The 14,624-nt window shown below is 46.1% G+C and overlaps 3 protein-coding genes across 4 annotated transcripts; 2 read left to right on the top strand and 1 right to left on the bottom strand.

The window, feature by feature from the left end:
* The first annotated feature begins 1,871 nt into the window (after positions 1–1,871).
* Positions 1,872–5,606, top strand: pdzk1 (PDZ domain containing 1). Its single transcript, XM_029137801.3, has 8 exons — positions 1,872–2,076; positions 2,937–3,145; positions 3,236–3,449; positions 3,548–3,871; positions 3,956–4,152; positions 4,251–4,475; positions 4,551–4,871; positions 5,070–5,606. Exons 2-8 carry the CDS (start codon positions 2,939–2,941, stop codon positions 5,121–5,123), a joined length of 1,542 nt encoding a protein of 513 aa, XP_028993634.1. The 5' UTR covers positions 1,872–2,076; positions 2,937–2,938; the 3' UTR covers positions 5,124–5,606.
* On the bottom strand, positions 5,257–9,450 carry si:ch73-390b10.2 (Golgi pH regulator). Its single transcript, XM_029137802.2, has 14 exons — positions 9,191–9,450; positions 8,691–8,750; positions 8,421–8,524; positions 8,235–8,341; positions 8,048–8,149; positions 7,762–7,882; positions 7,539–7,619; positions 7,307–7,416; positions 7,097–7,185; positions 6,765–6,857; positions 6,538–6,633; positions 6,359–6,448; positions 6,208–6,273; positions 5,257–6,118 (listed from the first exon to the last, which is right to left on the bottom strand). Exons 1-14 carry the CDS (start codon positions 9,230–9,232, stop codon positions 5,912–5,914), a joined length of 1,368 nt encoding a protein of 455 aa, XP_028993635.1. The 5' UTR covers positions 9,233–9,450; the 3' UTR covers positions 5,257–5,911.
* Positions 9,451–9,846: 396 nt separating this feature from the next.
* zgc:113337 (uncharacterized protein LOC503741 homolog) lies at positions 9,847–14,562 on the top strand. Of its 2 annotated transcripts, none has more exons than XM_029137625.2 (7): positions 9,847–10,033; positions 10,400–10,472; positions 10,571–10,891; positions 11,522–11,854; positions 12,605–12,889; positions 12,979–13,080; positions 13,308–14,562. In XM_029137625.2, exons 1-7 carry the CDS (start codon positions 10,016–10,018, stop codon positions 13,349–13,351), a joined length of 1,176 nt encoding a protein of 391 aa, XP_028993458.1. In that variant the 5' UTR covers positions 9,847–10,015; the 3' UTR covers positions 13,352–14,562. The 2 variants fall into 2 exon arrangements, with proteins under 2 accessions (XP_028993458.1, XP_028993459.1); XM_029137626.3 differs by having other exon boundaries at positions 9,849–10,033; positions 13,532–14,562.
* The last annotated feature ends 62 nt before the right edge of the window (positions 14,563–14,624 follow it).

The raw sequence follows: 14,624 nt of genomic DNA on the forward strand, positions 1-14,624 counted from the left end.
ACATGCAGCGGACTCAGCGTCTCCTCGGGGCCTCTCCTACATCCTGGAGGCTGAGATGTGGCTGTTTTCTGAGGCGTGTTATTGCTGTGGAGCGCGGGGAGCGGCTGCCCAAGAAAAGCGGCCATTACATGGAGTGGGCCTCCTCTGAGCGCCGCGTCGGTGTAATTAGCTGGCCCGGGCAGGTCATGTGCAGGGCCACTTACCCCAGATACACAAGCTGTGTGAGAATGCCAATCCAGATGAGGAGAGGGAGCAGTGCTCCCTGTTGGGAGCAGTAATCACAAACTGGCATGACTTGTTGATTAGCGATGCTCCGCTGATGATGAGGACTGGTTAGAGATAATCACTTGCAGAGTGGCAGCTCGCGTCTGTATCTTCTGGTGCTACAGTACACGCTGCCACACTGGTGGATTCGCCCATCCAGGCAGCACAAGGTGGTGGCTTAGAGTAATGGATAGCGAACGCACCAGCGCTAAGCCGAGCTGAAGGAGGTTTCCCCTCTGGTCCTGGCGATCGATCGCTCAAACCTGGCTCCACACAGGTGGAAACACACAATGTTTTAGATGCATCATTAGCATTTTTATCAGCATTATGAGTTACCTCTGAATGACATTTTATAAATTTGAAAAATATTATCCATCCAGTCCATCACACAAACCTTTGTATGAAGTACTAATTAATCAGTGATGCAGTGTCCTGTAATAATAAACACATAACAGTATATGAACCTATTTGAATACGTCATCCACTGCAGCAGCAGCGAATATAACCACAATATAAACACAGAGCAGCAGAGTGCATATTTCTGCAGACTACTGGAAGATGCTAATGGATAATGGATATCTGTCCGTCCGTGCTCTAACCTTATGCATATAAGTCGATATACATTACTGCTGGTGACAGTAATGCAATGTAAGCAATAACCGTGTGCAAAATGTGCTGGAAAAATAACAGGCAGACTAATGCAGGTCACAGAACGTCAAGACTGATGGTTCGCAAGTTTTATGAGAAAGGAAATGTTTTTAGGCACCGACGTGTTTGAGGTCGTCATCGGAGACGTTGTCCACCCTACACACACACACACACACACACACACACACACACACACACACACACACACACACACACACACACACACACACACACACACACACACACACACACACACACACACACCATAACATCAGCCCAGTAATGAATTAACTTTTACAGTTTGCAGAATTGTGTTTTCTTGGCTTCCTTTCATCACCTTTGTCCTGTCCAGTGAAGCCAGTATCAGACTAAACACTTTATGACTCCTAAATAGTTACAGAGCATATAAACCTGGTTAAACCTGGAGGACCAATCTACATACAAAGAACCCTAAAGTTTGTGAACCCAGAAGCTGATTGTTGTCCTGAGTCAAAGTCTCACATTAATTTGCTGAAAACAGCCGAGTTTGATTGTTTATTTTGAATCTGGTGTGTGAAGTATGTTTTCCTTTCATAATGTGCTGGAGTGTAGAATTTTGAGTCACACAGACACAAAAAACAATTTACCAGCACACACAATTTAGAAATATGCAAAACAAAACCTTACATAAGTCCCTTAATTACTATTATGTGGACTTATGAGGCTAAATTAAACAGTGGGCGTCCACACATGAAGAAGGAAAACACATTTGATTTGTGTTGTTGTGACTGTTCATTTGTGTTTACAGGTGGGTGTCAGTACTGGAAAATTCTCTCCAAAAGACCATGAAGTCTTAATAGAAGAACGTGAAGCACACAGTATAACAATATAACTCCAGGTCTGATTACGACAGATGAGAACACCGAGAGCTCCACTGCGGCGCTGTGGAACTTTATGACATTGGTCTTAGATGCAGGTTCAGGATGTGTGACACCGGGCCCACGCCTCCTCACACATTCCTGACACGGCTGGTGCTGGTAAATAACTCAGCGTTTAGGCTCACCTTTAGCCCGTCAAAGTCCCAGCAGGGCGAGGGAGTGGCGAGAGGAGGGAGACGGGGCAGATAACAGCCCGGTGGGACCGCTGGGCTCCTCCTTTGGACGGACGCACAGCAGAGACAAGCAGGTGAGTTCAAATGGAAAACCTTTTATTTATTAATTTTTTTATTTAAGAGTTTTTCCGCTCGTTGGGGCTAAAATAAACTGAAACCTTTTTGTTTAGCTAGGTCACAAACAGCGAAGCAGCCATTAAACACTAAGTGAAAAAGGCTGAGACATAGTGACATAAATTCCTCGTCTGTGTAAAAACACAGTTGCTGAGAATGAGCTGCGTCGCTTTGTTAAATAAAACATTGGGGACAGTTAATGGGAGTTTATTTTAGCTCAAGTTCTTCCACTATGTCTTGACTTTCTACCTCTGTGCTGTTTGGCTCAGATCCACATTATTTTAATTATTAAATAATTAAATCAAATTACTTCTATAGTAATATTTTAACATCTATAGTACTGTAATATTTGCAATATATTCTATATATTCTGTAACAATACTTTTCTCAGTTTTTGTGCGGAAGCTGACACCAACATACAAACAATGCATTCATCTATTGAGCCAGGTGTAAACACAGCAGGATTACGTGTGATGGACCGACGCCTTGCTGTGCATTCAAAGTCCTTTTTCAAAGTGCAGTCATCACCAGCGTCAGCTGTGCAGCCATTAACCATTAACTGCCGCTGGAGCGCTGCCACGGAAGGTTAACTTTTCATCCAAGGCGATCAGCACTTCTGCGTCTTCGATTAGGTCCAGGGTTATCTGTGTAGAGGGTGACAGCGGTGAGAGAGGAATTACAGCCTTTCTTTGACTGTGGGGGGCACAAATATAAGATTTAGGACAAAGACTATCTGACTAAACATATTTAATCAATCTGCATGACTCTAACTTAAATTTACAGTTCTTCCACCGCTCTCTAACTAAACCCTCTGCATTAGACATGGCTGGCTACAGGCCAAAGGTGATTTCTCTGACCAAGGCGCCGGGACAGTCGTTCGGCTTCTACCTGAGGGTGGAGCATGGCGAGGAGGGCCACCTGATCCGCTGCCTGGAGCTGGGAGGTCCAGCGGAACTCGCCGGCATGAAGGATGGAGATCGCATCCTGCAGGTCAACGGGACCTTCGTGGACGCTCTGTCCCACGCAGTGGTGAGTTGGATGCGGCATTGCTACGGTGAAAACACAGTAAACCACCGTCAGACGCCGGTCGTCAGACCTTTCTTTGCCTCCCCGGCACAGGTGGTGGATTTAGTGAGAAGCAGTGGTGCCACCGTCACATTCCACGTCCTGGATGAAGCCTCATACAAGCAGGCGAAAGAAAAGGGGGTGAACCTGTCCAGCTGTCAGAGCACACCTGTCGCCAACGGAGTCACCAAACCGGCTTCAAAGGCCAAACTCTGCTACGTGGTCAAGACCGGCTCCAGCCATGGCTTCTCTATTCGCTCAGTGAGAGGTGAGCTGAGACAAGATCAGAGGAAATACAGTATGATCAGTCATGGGTTTCCTAGGGGCGCTTTGATTGTAACTCAAACTCTACATTCTTCTCTTCAGGTGAGCAGGGTTTGTTCATGACAGATGTGGTCCCAGGAGGTGCTGCAGACAATGCAGGGATCAAAGTCAACGACCGCCTGGTGGAAGTCAACGGGGAGAACGTAGAAGACCTGACACACGACCAAGTAGTGGATAAGATCAAGCTGGCGGGCAGCAGCATTATGTTCCTGCTGGTGGACGAGGAAACGGAAAGGTTCAAGCACATGAAGATAGGAACGTGGCTGGCCACCGTGGCGCACCTGCCTCACAAGCCCCGAATCATCAACATGAGCAAAGGACCGGATGGATTCGGCTTCCTGCTCAGAGAGGAGCCCCGGCGAAAAGGCAAGGCCAGGAGGAATCTCTTTAAATCCACACACTTGTTCTAGTTGACGATGCTGTAACTGAGTGGTCGCAAACACTGTGCAGGACACTTTATCAAGGACGTAGACAGAGGCAGCCCAGCAGAGCGAGCAGGTCTGAAGGAAATGGACAGGCTGGTGGCAGTGGATGGCAAAGACGTGGAAAACTGTAGTCATGAACAAGTGGTGGAAAGGTTCCGGCAGAGCGGCGCCCAGTGCCGCCTCCTGGTGGTCGACAAGGACACAGATGAAATGTATAAAATGGTGAGTGGCCGTAAAACTCCCAGCTTTAATACAGTAGGTCTATCAGGCAATCTGAATAACATTCTCTCTCTCTCTCTCTCTCTCTCTCTCTCTCTCAGGGGGGCGTGTCTCCAATGCTCTACTGGGATGAGATGAAGGGGTCAAACTCGCCACCCAGCTACACCGAGGCCCTCAGTCTACCTGCACCGGCCCAGCCGAGGACGCCTGTTCCAGAGAGGAGAGAGGAGCTCAAGCCTAAACTGTGCAAAATGGAGAAGACCTCAGCTGGGTACGGCTTCCACCTCAACGGCATCCAGGGTTTGTGCGGCCAGTACATCAAGGAGGTGAGAATTCAAGGCCTGAAACGGTAGCAAAGACGGACAGAGTGAGGGAAAAGCCTCTCTCGCTCTCTCGCTCAGGTGGTGAAGGGCGGAGCGGCTGACAGCGCCGGTCTGGAAGACGACGACATCGTGGTGGAGGTGAACGGGGTGAACGTGGAGAAGAGCAGCCACGAGGAGGTGGTGGCAATGATTCGCAGCAGCGGCAGCTCTCTGGAGATGCTGGTGGCCAAGAGGAGCGTCTACGAGCAGCTCAAAGACAAAGGGGTGCCCATCACACGCCGGCTGCTGGGGGACACACACGTTGACGGCGGCGCGGCAGATGGACCAGAGGCCCGACAGGAGAGGAGACATGAGCAGGAGGCCAGGCCTGCAACCCCCACAGAGACAGACAGAGCCAGGGTGAGTGCTGCTGTACTGGACTGGTCTCAGAAACTCACCTTATAGTGAAGTCTTAATGTCTACCAGATCCTTTTTTTATTGTGTTGGAAGCTTGGAGATCCACTAGTGTGTAGACTGGTAATTTAGTTAATTAGCTGAATCCTTAAGGAGCTTTGGTTTGAACTGTGATGTTACTCTCTCTCCCCCACCCCCCTCCAGTCTTCGTCTGAGTCTTCATCATCATCTGAAGAAAGTGTCGACATGCGATTCTGAGCCGCCACCTTGAGGACGTGTTTCCTGATTTGGCTTTTGTAAATGCTGAGTGTTGAACCACTGTTTTAAACTATGACATGCATATATTCCACTCATCACAGGAGAGATGAAATAAGACTACAAGAACAGTAAATATTTTTGAAATTCACTTTCAATAAGAATCAAACCAATAATTGTGTCGACTGTATGAGAACAAATCGTGTTCCTGACTAAGTCCGTTTGATGTCAGCAGTAGGTCTACGTGTTGTTGAGCATGTACAATGATTAGAATATTACCCATACCCATGTTCACCAATGCCACCAAGATTTAACTTCCTGTTAATGTTTCCAGTAATTATATTGTGTATATTATCTAATATAAAACGTTTTTGTTTCCATTTTTAAAATTAAACCATTTACAGATCCCACATCAAACAAATAAAGAACAAATGCCATCTGTCTGAGGCTTTCATCACAGGAATCAAATAAATGTTGAAAAAATAAGTCTGAACATCGTACATGACGTTTCCTTTCTTCATATAGTCCATTCACACCTCAGTGTGAGTGAAACATGTGCCAGGCAACATTTTGACTACGAGAGTCAAAACGCACAGTAGGAGCTGCAGGGCGAGACGTTCATCGCCAGACCTCTTACATCACGTGTTCCAGTGGTTCTTCAACTCTTTATCAATCAGTTATTCCTGATTCAGGAACAGAAATTCTAAGTAATAAAAAAAATATCCTAAATGTCAGACTGAACGTCAGCCCCCAGGTCCGGAGATCCACGTAGTCTTAACCAGTGTAGGAGATCACAGGGCCATGTGCTTCTCTGGCGCCTGCTTGTGGGCTAGGTAGAGGAAGAGGATGCTGGACAGAGCACTGACCAAGAAGATGACATCAAACCAGCGATGGTAAAAGTTGAACTGCAGCTCCCCTAGGACCTCAGTCACGATGGAGCGATACTCCAGCGGCATGCTCATACGCATCAAGAGCACAGATGACACGAAGTACATCCCCTGTGACAGAGAACACAGAGCAATCTTCTCTTTTCTGTTGCTTTTTAATGGGACTTATTCCAGATGGCATGTAAAGGGAACACACTCACCATGATCTGCGCGAGGACGAGCACAATGACGTTGGAAGACTTGCTGCTTGATATTGCATAGAAGAACTAAACATTATAAGGAATAAATCCACAGTTAATAGGTGTTACTTTAACATCTGCAGCCATATTATTATTAAATGTGATTGTTTACCTTTGTGAGGGTGATGAGCAAGCCACGTATGGATGTAACAATTATGATTCCCACCAAAATAAAAGAGATGTGTTGGGACCAAAACTTCACCTACGGTGAAGAGATAGAGAATAAAAAGTTAAAAAAAAGCTTTTAATTTGCAAACATAAAATATTCTGTGATAGGTTTGTGTGTCTTACATCAAACTGAATGCCCAAGTAGTTCACTGTAATTTCAATACCCCTGGTCACTGGATCAGTCTTTCCAACTCGGTCAAACACTATGTTTATAGTGGCCTGTGAGAAATAAGATAATGGTATTGGAAAATAAATCTATAAAACTACAAGTGTAATAAAGTATGTATTCAAGTAAAATGAGTTAATTTAGGCAAGAACAGTGAGTGTAGGAGATAGAAACTGCTACAAACCATGAAGATTTTCCAAACACAATAGATGGAAAAGAAGTAGCCAAGAAAGTTGAAGTATTTCCCTTGGAATGTCTTAGAGTACTCGATCCGCTCCTAAATAATAAAACAAATATTTATTCTAAATTAAGCATGACAGCTCTATTTTCAAATTAAATCTATAATACAATAATGGCACACTCCATATGCTGCTAAAGACTCAAAATAATTTCTGAAGCCACTGTGGATGTTTCAGTTTAGGCACGTGTTTACAATTGATCCACACATACATGTACTGTACAACATCTATACAGCCTCAAACCACATTTGAAAGAAAGTCCATCCTGTCACTTTACCTTGGTGGATTGCAGGTCGACAGTCTCTAGAAAAAGTTGTCGGCTCAGCTCCTCCAGAGCGTCAACTTCCTGCTGGATCAAAGAGAGATCTGAAAGGTGGTAGTTAAGGATGACACCTGGTACAAATACTGAGAACATGCTATAAATAGTTTTCTATAGACATATATAATAATATGAACCTTTATTGTTACATATTGAACTAAAGGATACTTTCACTGCCAGACTGTGTGGAGGTCACGCTTTTGAGCATGCCCCAAAATCCAGCCTGTTTGTTCTGATCTTCCCCACGCTGATACATCTGCCTCCGTGTCATGGCAATGCTACTCACACAGAACAGTACAAAAGTAATTACTTCAGAGGTTTTGCTTTTAAGTATACATACAGTATATGTACAAAAACAAATAAGTGTATATAGTGTATGTAGATATGTTCTTCATTGCACCGTTTCTTCTTGCTGACAATCATGTCCATAGTTTGGAGAAGTCGTCTCTCCAGTGCTAAGATGTCACTATCTGTTACGTTTCTGTAAGTGTATCAAAAGCAAAACCACACTTAAAATCAGTTTGTAAGCACCACCATGTAAACAGAGACACAACTAGTCTAAGTATTAGTTAATAACAAAATAATGTGTTATATTTCTAAATGATATATACAAATTGGCTAACCTGAGAAAATATGACATGTAGGTGTAGGGACAATTAACGGCACCAAACCCAGACAACAAAGCCATGAGCGTGACGCCGATAACACCGACACGACTGATCAGCTGTTCAATGGACAGGATGCCTAAAGCAATAGCAATAGCAATACAACTTCTTCAACAAACCTCCATATAAATACCTCTCAAATTAAGAGATACAAGACACAATTTAGAGATTAGGAGATAATTCATGCATCATATTCCAAATACAGGGCAAACTAATTCCCAGATAGGACAAAGATGCATTTTACCATGCTTTGGGCTGAGGATGGGAAATGGGTCTCCCAACTTCCAGAAGAAATACATGAAGGTAAACCACACCATACAGGCAAAAAGTAGCCTCTGTCTCTGGACTATATAGACACACAGGAAACAAATTACTTAATATGTAAAATAACTGCTGTAACATATAAATGACAATATGTTTGCAATACTTACGCAGACGTATGTTGCTGACAACAAAATAACCAATGTAGAAAGGCACCACAAAGATAAGAACCAGCAGTATCACATACAGATTCAGTTTCCAGTGGAAATACCTAGAACTGTAGCAAAGAGTCAGAATAAATATCCTCAAATTGACAGCAATAAAGCATGCTTATCCCCAGTAGAAATGGTACTTACCTACTACTCAAGGCACCCAGAATCTCAAAAATGATGAGCTCAAACATGGTACAAGAAAAGGCAAAGGTGACTGAGAAAACCACCTGGACGACATACTGCCGCACCTGCAAGCAACAAACACAGAGCTGAAACCTTAGAACAGAGGATATATGCACATACTGTACACATGCAGCTCTGATGATATGCACTTGTACTGTAGTTTGTTATAATTATTGTTGCAGTTTGACACATCTACAAATGTGATTATTTAGAAGTTGGGTCTCACTGTACCTCATAGTCTTTGAATAGCTGCCGCATAAAGAATAACCAGCCAAATCCAAAGAACAACACCTGCAATAAATTAATGAGAATTATTTAAAGGAAAAATGAGGTGAGGAAGAGGAGAAGAAAGCTAACACTTTCCTTGAGTGTTTATCGTCCAGCTATCAGGTTTATCAGTAAATTTAAATGTAGCTTTCCACTGATGCTTGAAACAACCTATAAACTTGATAATGTCTCTATTTAGCGAAAAGAATGTGTCACTAAAGCTACCGAAAGTACTGACACAGACTGTTGCTCAGGAAATAACCAGTTTTTAAATTATTAACTCCATGCTAACAGCTAACTTCTTCAAAATGCACTACTGTATTAAACCCAGATATAAACACAATTCGCTTAATATTTTATAGTCATTATATCTCTTTATTATAACCTTCATTATATTGTCGACGCTGTATGATTTTATTCATATGACGAAATGATGTTTGATGAAAGTTAACAACAGTGGTTACCTGAGAGGTGAACATAATGACAGAGTCCACCAGAAACGACATGATGATGTCTGAAAAACAACCTGTAATCTGTCAAAACCTCCCTGTGCGAGCAGACCTGGGTGACGACACGACTCAGTTCATGCCGATGGAAAAATACAAAGAGGCTCACAAACTTTGAGACGGCTGATATGTTGTGAATGAGCTCATTTCAGCTCCAGTTGTTGTTCAGCTGTCAAGTTACAACCGCAGCTCGTAGCGGTACGTCAGCAAAACGAGTCCGACGAATACACATCCGTCGCACAACTGTGACGTCACAAAGATAAAAAGGCGAATACTCAAAAATATATCTTTCACATACGATTCGTTATATCATAATAAATGTTTAATTACATGTCGTTATTATTTTTATTGTTATTAATATTATTATTATCATTATTATTATTATTATTATTATTATTATTATTATTATTATTATTAGTAGTAGTAGTAGTAGTAGTAGTAGTAGTAGTAGTAGTAGTAGTAGTAGTAGTAGTAGTGTTTTCAACAGCATATAACATAGCACAGGGAGTAAAACAGGAGTTTTTTCGTACTGTAGGAGCGCAACCGCAGGGGGCGCTATTAGTCCATGTCGTGATTTGCGGCTTTTCCCTGCCCTTTGACTTCCACCAGATCCAGTGAAGTAAAGCTGCAGACGGCTGTTGCTCATTGTGCCCTCGGTGCGCAGGATAGAAAACACTTGCATGGGTAAAAATAGTTCTTGCTCGTATTGGAGTGTAGGAGTCATTGGACTGGACACGATGCTGCAGAGGTAGAACAGAAGAAGTGTTGGATTTTATCTTTCGTATGAGGACAGGAGTCGAGGTGGGTCAGTATTAGTTTATATGACACAAAAGACAATGTCTGACAAATTATTCAGCTCCCCTTTTGATTTTTCAGGAGTGAAATGTGTAATAGTTTGATGTGTAATTGACTTTAATACTGAATTACTATTGGATTTATTAACCTATTGTTGGCATTGCTGTAAAATGTTGCTCAGTCGTGATTTAACAGTGGTGGGAGAAATTCTCAAATGATTTACATAAGTTAAAGCAGCAATACTGGAGTAACAAGTACTGCATTCAAAGCTTTATTTTACGTGATAGTACATACTGTATATAAGGGCATCAAAAGATGACGTACTGATACCAATCCAGATTATATATTTGATTTTTCTGAGTTTTGTTCCAGATGATGATCCAGGCCTCCTGTAGAAACGGTCTGCAAGTGTGTTTACTCCTGCTGGTGGTGGGACGACCACAGGGTGAGTAAGCCAGAATCACGACATGTATTGTACTCAACAGCCGATCAAAATTCCAAAAAACAATTTGGATCTTTTTTATATTGTTGAATTTTCTTCAGGTAGAGTAACAGCACCAGAGCGTCTGGAAGCTCCAGTGGATAAACCTTTCACTCTGACCTGCAGTGTTTCAAGGGACCGGGGTGAAACCCTGAGGCAGGTGCGCTGGCTGGATGTCCAGAACCAGACTCTGCTGACTTACCAACCTGGCAACAGGGACAGCGTGAGCGGGCAGCAGCATGTGGAGCTCGCCTCCTCCCCCAGGGACTCCTCGGCCATCACCATCCGCCGCGTGGGCTTCCGCGATGAAGGCTGCTACACCTGCATCTTTGATATGCTGCCCTCTGGCTCCAAGCAGGGCCACACCTGCCTCGCTGTTACCGGTGAGTGGATGTCATTCAAACTGAGGAACAATGACTGTGATTAGGGAGCTCAGTGGTGCAGGTGAAAGAAGACGAATGGCGTGTTGATTAACTCAAGATGCCGCGGCCGAGCTTTGAAGAACAAAGACATGTTACATGGAGGAATTTATTTTTTTAAGCTGTGTCCAGTCCAACACAAGTCAGGAAATGACAGGAATGCACATGGTGGGAGAAAACAGGAGCCCATATGAATGTGTTACTAGGGTTAGAACCTGTTGGCCTGAGCAACCGGTGTGCAAAGTGGGAGATCGGCTGGCGCGATAAGAACGATGCTTCTGTTTCATGGCTTATTTATTCTTCCCAGTAAAACCAAAGACAAGCAGCTCCAGGGACAGTTGATCCTCAATGTCAAACCTCCGTGGGGATTTGCTGAGAACACGCGTACGTCAGCATAGATGTCTGAAAGCATGTCTGTGTGCGGGTTCAGGCTCAGCCAGTTAATAAAGAGTAGTGGAGCCCTGGGTGGGGGGGGGTGGTCCGAAGCAGAACCAGATGTAGATTCCAGCGACTGTTTTGTTTGGGCGCTTCATATTTCTGCATATTAACATGGCTCCTGTTCCCCCCTCATCCCCGGTGGGCCCGTCTCTCCAGCCCAAGTCATCGGCGAACGGAACAAGACGGCCGTGAGCGGCAAGACGGTCTCCCTCTCCTGCTCCTACGCTCTGCCCGAGAAGGTGCAGCAGGTGGCGTGGAGGCACGCGGCCGGGGGCGCCGCCGCCGCCGCCGACGTGGCCTCGTACGCCAGGAGGAGCGACCCCATGGTGGAGCCGGCGTACGAGGGCAGGGTGTGGCTCAGCGCCTCGCTGTCCCACAGCCAGATCACCATCCAGCCGGTGGCCGTGCGCGACGAGGGCTGCTACACCTGCCTGTACAGCACGCTGCCCGACGGGCCCAAGAGCTCCACCGTCTGCCTCTCCACCTACGGTACGCGGCCCGTCAGTCGCACTGATGGCGTGAAGCGAACAGCGCAGCCGGTGATAAAGTCACGTCCTGACACAAGCGCGTCAGTGTGTCCGTGTGAAGAATGGTCTGTTGGGGGGAAGGACGGAGGCAGGAGCGAGGCCCTGACGCGTGACTGTGTCAGTGTTTGCTGCACACTGATTCCCTGTGTGCTTTGTCTCGCTCTCCGTCCGTCCGTCCGTCCGTCCGTTCGCTCCCTTTCTCTCGCTTATCGCAGCTCACAGACGCTGCTTTTGTTTGAAAGGGAACAGAAGGAGACGCTCGATTGGCAGGAAAGTTTCTGGTTATTCTCTACACGCACACACACACGCGCACACACACACACACACACACACACACACACACACACACACACAGCACCATTCATCGTTTATTTTACAATTTACTGTGGATGATACAGAGAAACAGACCTCAGATATGAAGTCAGCGGCCATTAATCACTCACATTTCATATTTGTCACGCATTATGGTTTGGACTGTTCCCAGATCAGTCCTCCTGGTATTGTGACCCACCCAGAAACCTGACGCTCGTCACCTAGAGCTGAAAAGATGCTCCAGCAAATATCTGCGGCTAAACGTGCTGCTGCCAATGAAAACGTTCACGTTCCCAGTTTATCGCATTCTTCGCTCGGCTCCGGGGACGGGCAATTGAAAACAGCCGGGGGGGGCTTTCACCGCGTACCTCGGCTGATCCCCGGTCTGCTGCTGTTTCAGTGCTGCCCAAGCCCCAGGTGAGCTACAGGACCACGGCCCCGGGGCTCATCGAGGCCAACTGCAGCTGCGTGTCGCGGCCGCCGGCGGAGATCGTGTGGAACGTGGAGCGGGACAACCGCACGGTGGGCGCCCCCGCCACCACGCTGCTGCCGCAGGGCGACGGCACCACGCTGCTCATCAGCACGCTGGCGCTGCGCTCGGAGCTGCTCAAGGACGTGTCCGTCAAATGCCTGGTGCACCACAAGGGCCTGGAGTCGCCCATTGCTGTATCCATGAACACCAAAAGTGAGTGGGAGAGGATCGGCCTCCGCCTGTGTCTTCATGTGTGTTGATGTGCTGTAATAACGGCTGCTGGGTCGCTTCCTCTCCTCTAGTTGGGACCGCGCTCACCATCCTCATCTCCGTCACCACAGTGGCTGCTCTGCTGGTCCTGTCCCTCTGCTTCTGCCTCTGGAAGTGTTTTTTGCGCAAGGAAGGTGAGATGAGAGGGATTCAAGCTGCGTCTCTAATAAAGCAGTAACCTGGAGGGAATCCAGAGTGAAGCCTGTAGCAGCGTTACTGCGGATCCGAGGCTCGGGCTGCAGCTTTCCGGGTTGCAGCGTTCGGTTCTGTGCGTCCCGTTCTTGACCGGGTCTTAGTTCAGCTCATCAGCGTCTTATTAGCTGTTATCAGCTGTGCCTGCACTCCATCTGCACTTTACCAGGCCCAGCCACTGTTCTCCGGCTGCACATGAAGGAAACACAGTGAGAGAGGGAACATCTGCATCAGTCGAGGCCCAGATTAAACCAGGACGGGCTTTTAAAGGGAGCCTGTTTGTTTCAATGCAACCACCGAACATAAAAGGTCACAGTAATTTAAACCTACAGTAGACGTGCTCTTCAGGCTCACGTCATCTCGTCTGCTGCCCTCTCTGTGCTTTCTCCTCAGCTGATTAATGCGGACGACGCCGGGCCTGAGCAGAACAGGGCCAGCCGCGCAGAACGTGTCTCCTCCATCATCATCATCACCATCATCATCATCACCTGTACAGTCTGATACAATCCTCTGTAGGACATTCAGCTGACGCACGCTGTCCTCGTATGAAGCTTTTTATTTAATCTGCCTGTTATTGAGGGTCTGTTTCTGTCTTATTATATTACACCTCTCACATTTAGCAAACATCTTTACTGTGAAAACACTGTGCGATGTGTTTGTGCCCTGTTTTAAACATTCATGTCTTTAAACGACTCTCAGCGTCCCTCCACAGTTTACTGCAGCGCCCCGAACCTTTTTCACAAAGATTGGGTCAATTTGCTGAAGGGGCTGAAGGAGCTGAAGCCTCGTCGCGGCCCCTGAACAGGAATGTGTGGCGACAGCGTGGGGCTGGATGAGTTCGGGTGTGACTTGAAGTCAGACTTGTAACAGGAGCCGCTGTGCTCTGCAAAACAAACTGCTGCACGGCGCATGGATGGAGTCGGACGTGGTCCGTTAATGTTAATGGTGGCACAGTGTTGGTTTTCTACAGACACAGATGATGACCTCGTCTTCATCGTCTCGTCATATTTACTGGGTTCTTTTTAATTAATAAATAAAGACGTGCCCTAATGGTGCAATTATGTAAACTTGTCATAATTAATGCAACAGAATTAAAAAACTAAACTGCATGTTTCTGGACCTTCACCCTTTTTAAATCCAGCCTCCTTTCATGCATTTGCGCTCAGAACTGTTTTTCTGGTTCCTCCCGGCTTCTTTCTGCCAGACCTGCCGGCCACATGCTCTGTCTTCTGCCTGTTTCATCCTGAGCCAGGCTGCTTGTCACGGAGCCCTCTCGCTCAGATCTCACCACACATGCTGAGCGGAAGCTCTGGATTAACCCAGTAGTGACTACGCGTCTCCGTAGCGATGGTGTTTCTGCTGAAGCCATTGTGACACAGACACTTCAGGATGTCCTGTAATAAACACTCACAGATGTAAAATCATTGCCTCTCCTTCGTTTTCCTTTGCCTTCCGTGGCGCAGGCCACACGTTCACAGACGTCACA

Source organism: Betta splendens, chromosome 21, assembly GCF_900634795.4.
Source record: "Betta splendens chromosome 21, fBetSpl5.4, whole genome shotgun sequence".
Classification (NCBI taxonomy): domain Eukaryota; kingdom Metazoa; phylum Chordata; class Actinopteri; order Anabantiformes; family Osphronemidae; genus Betta; species Betta splendens.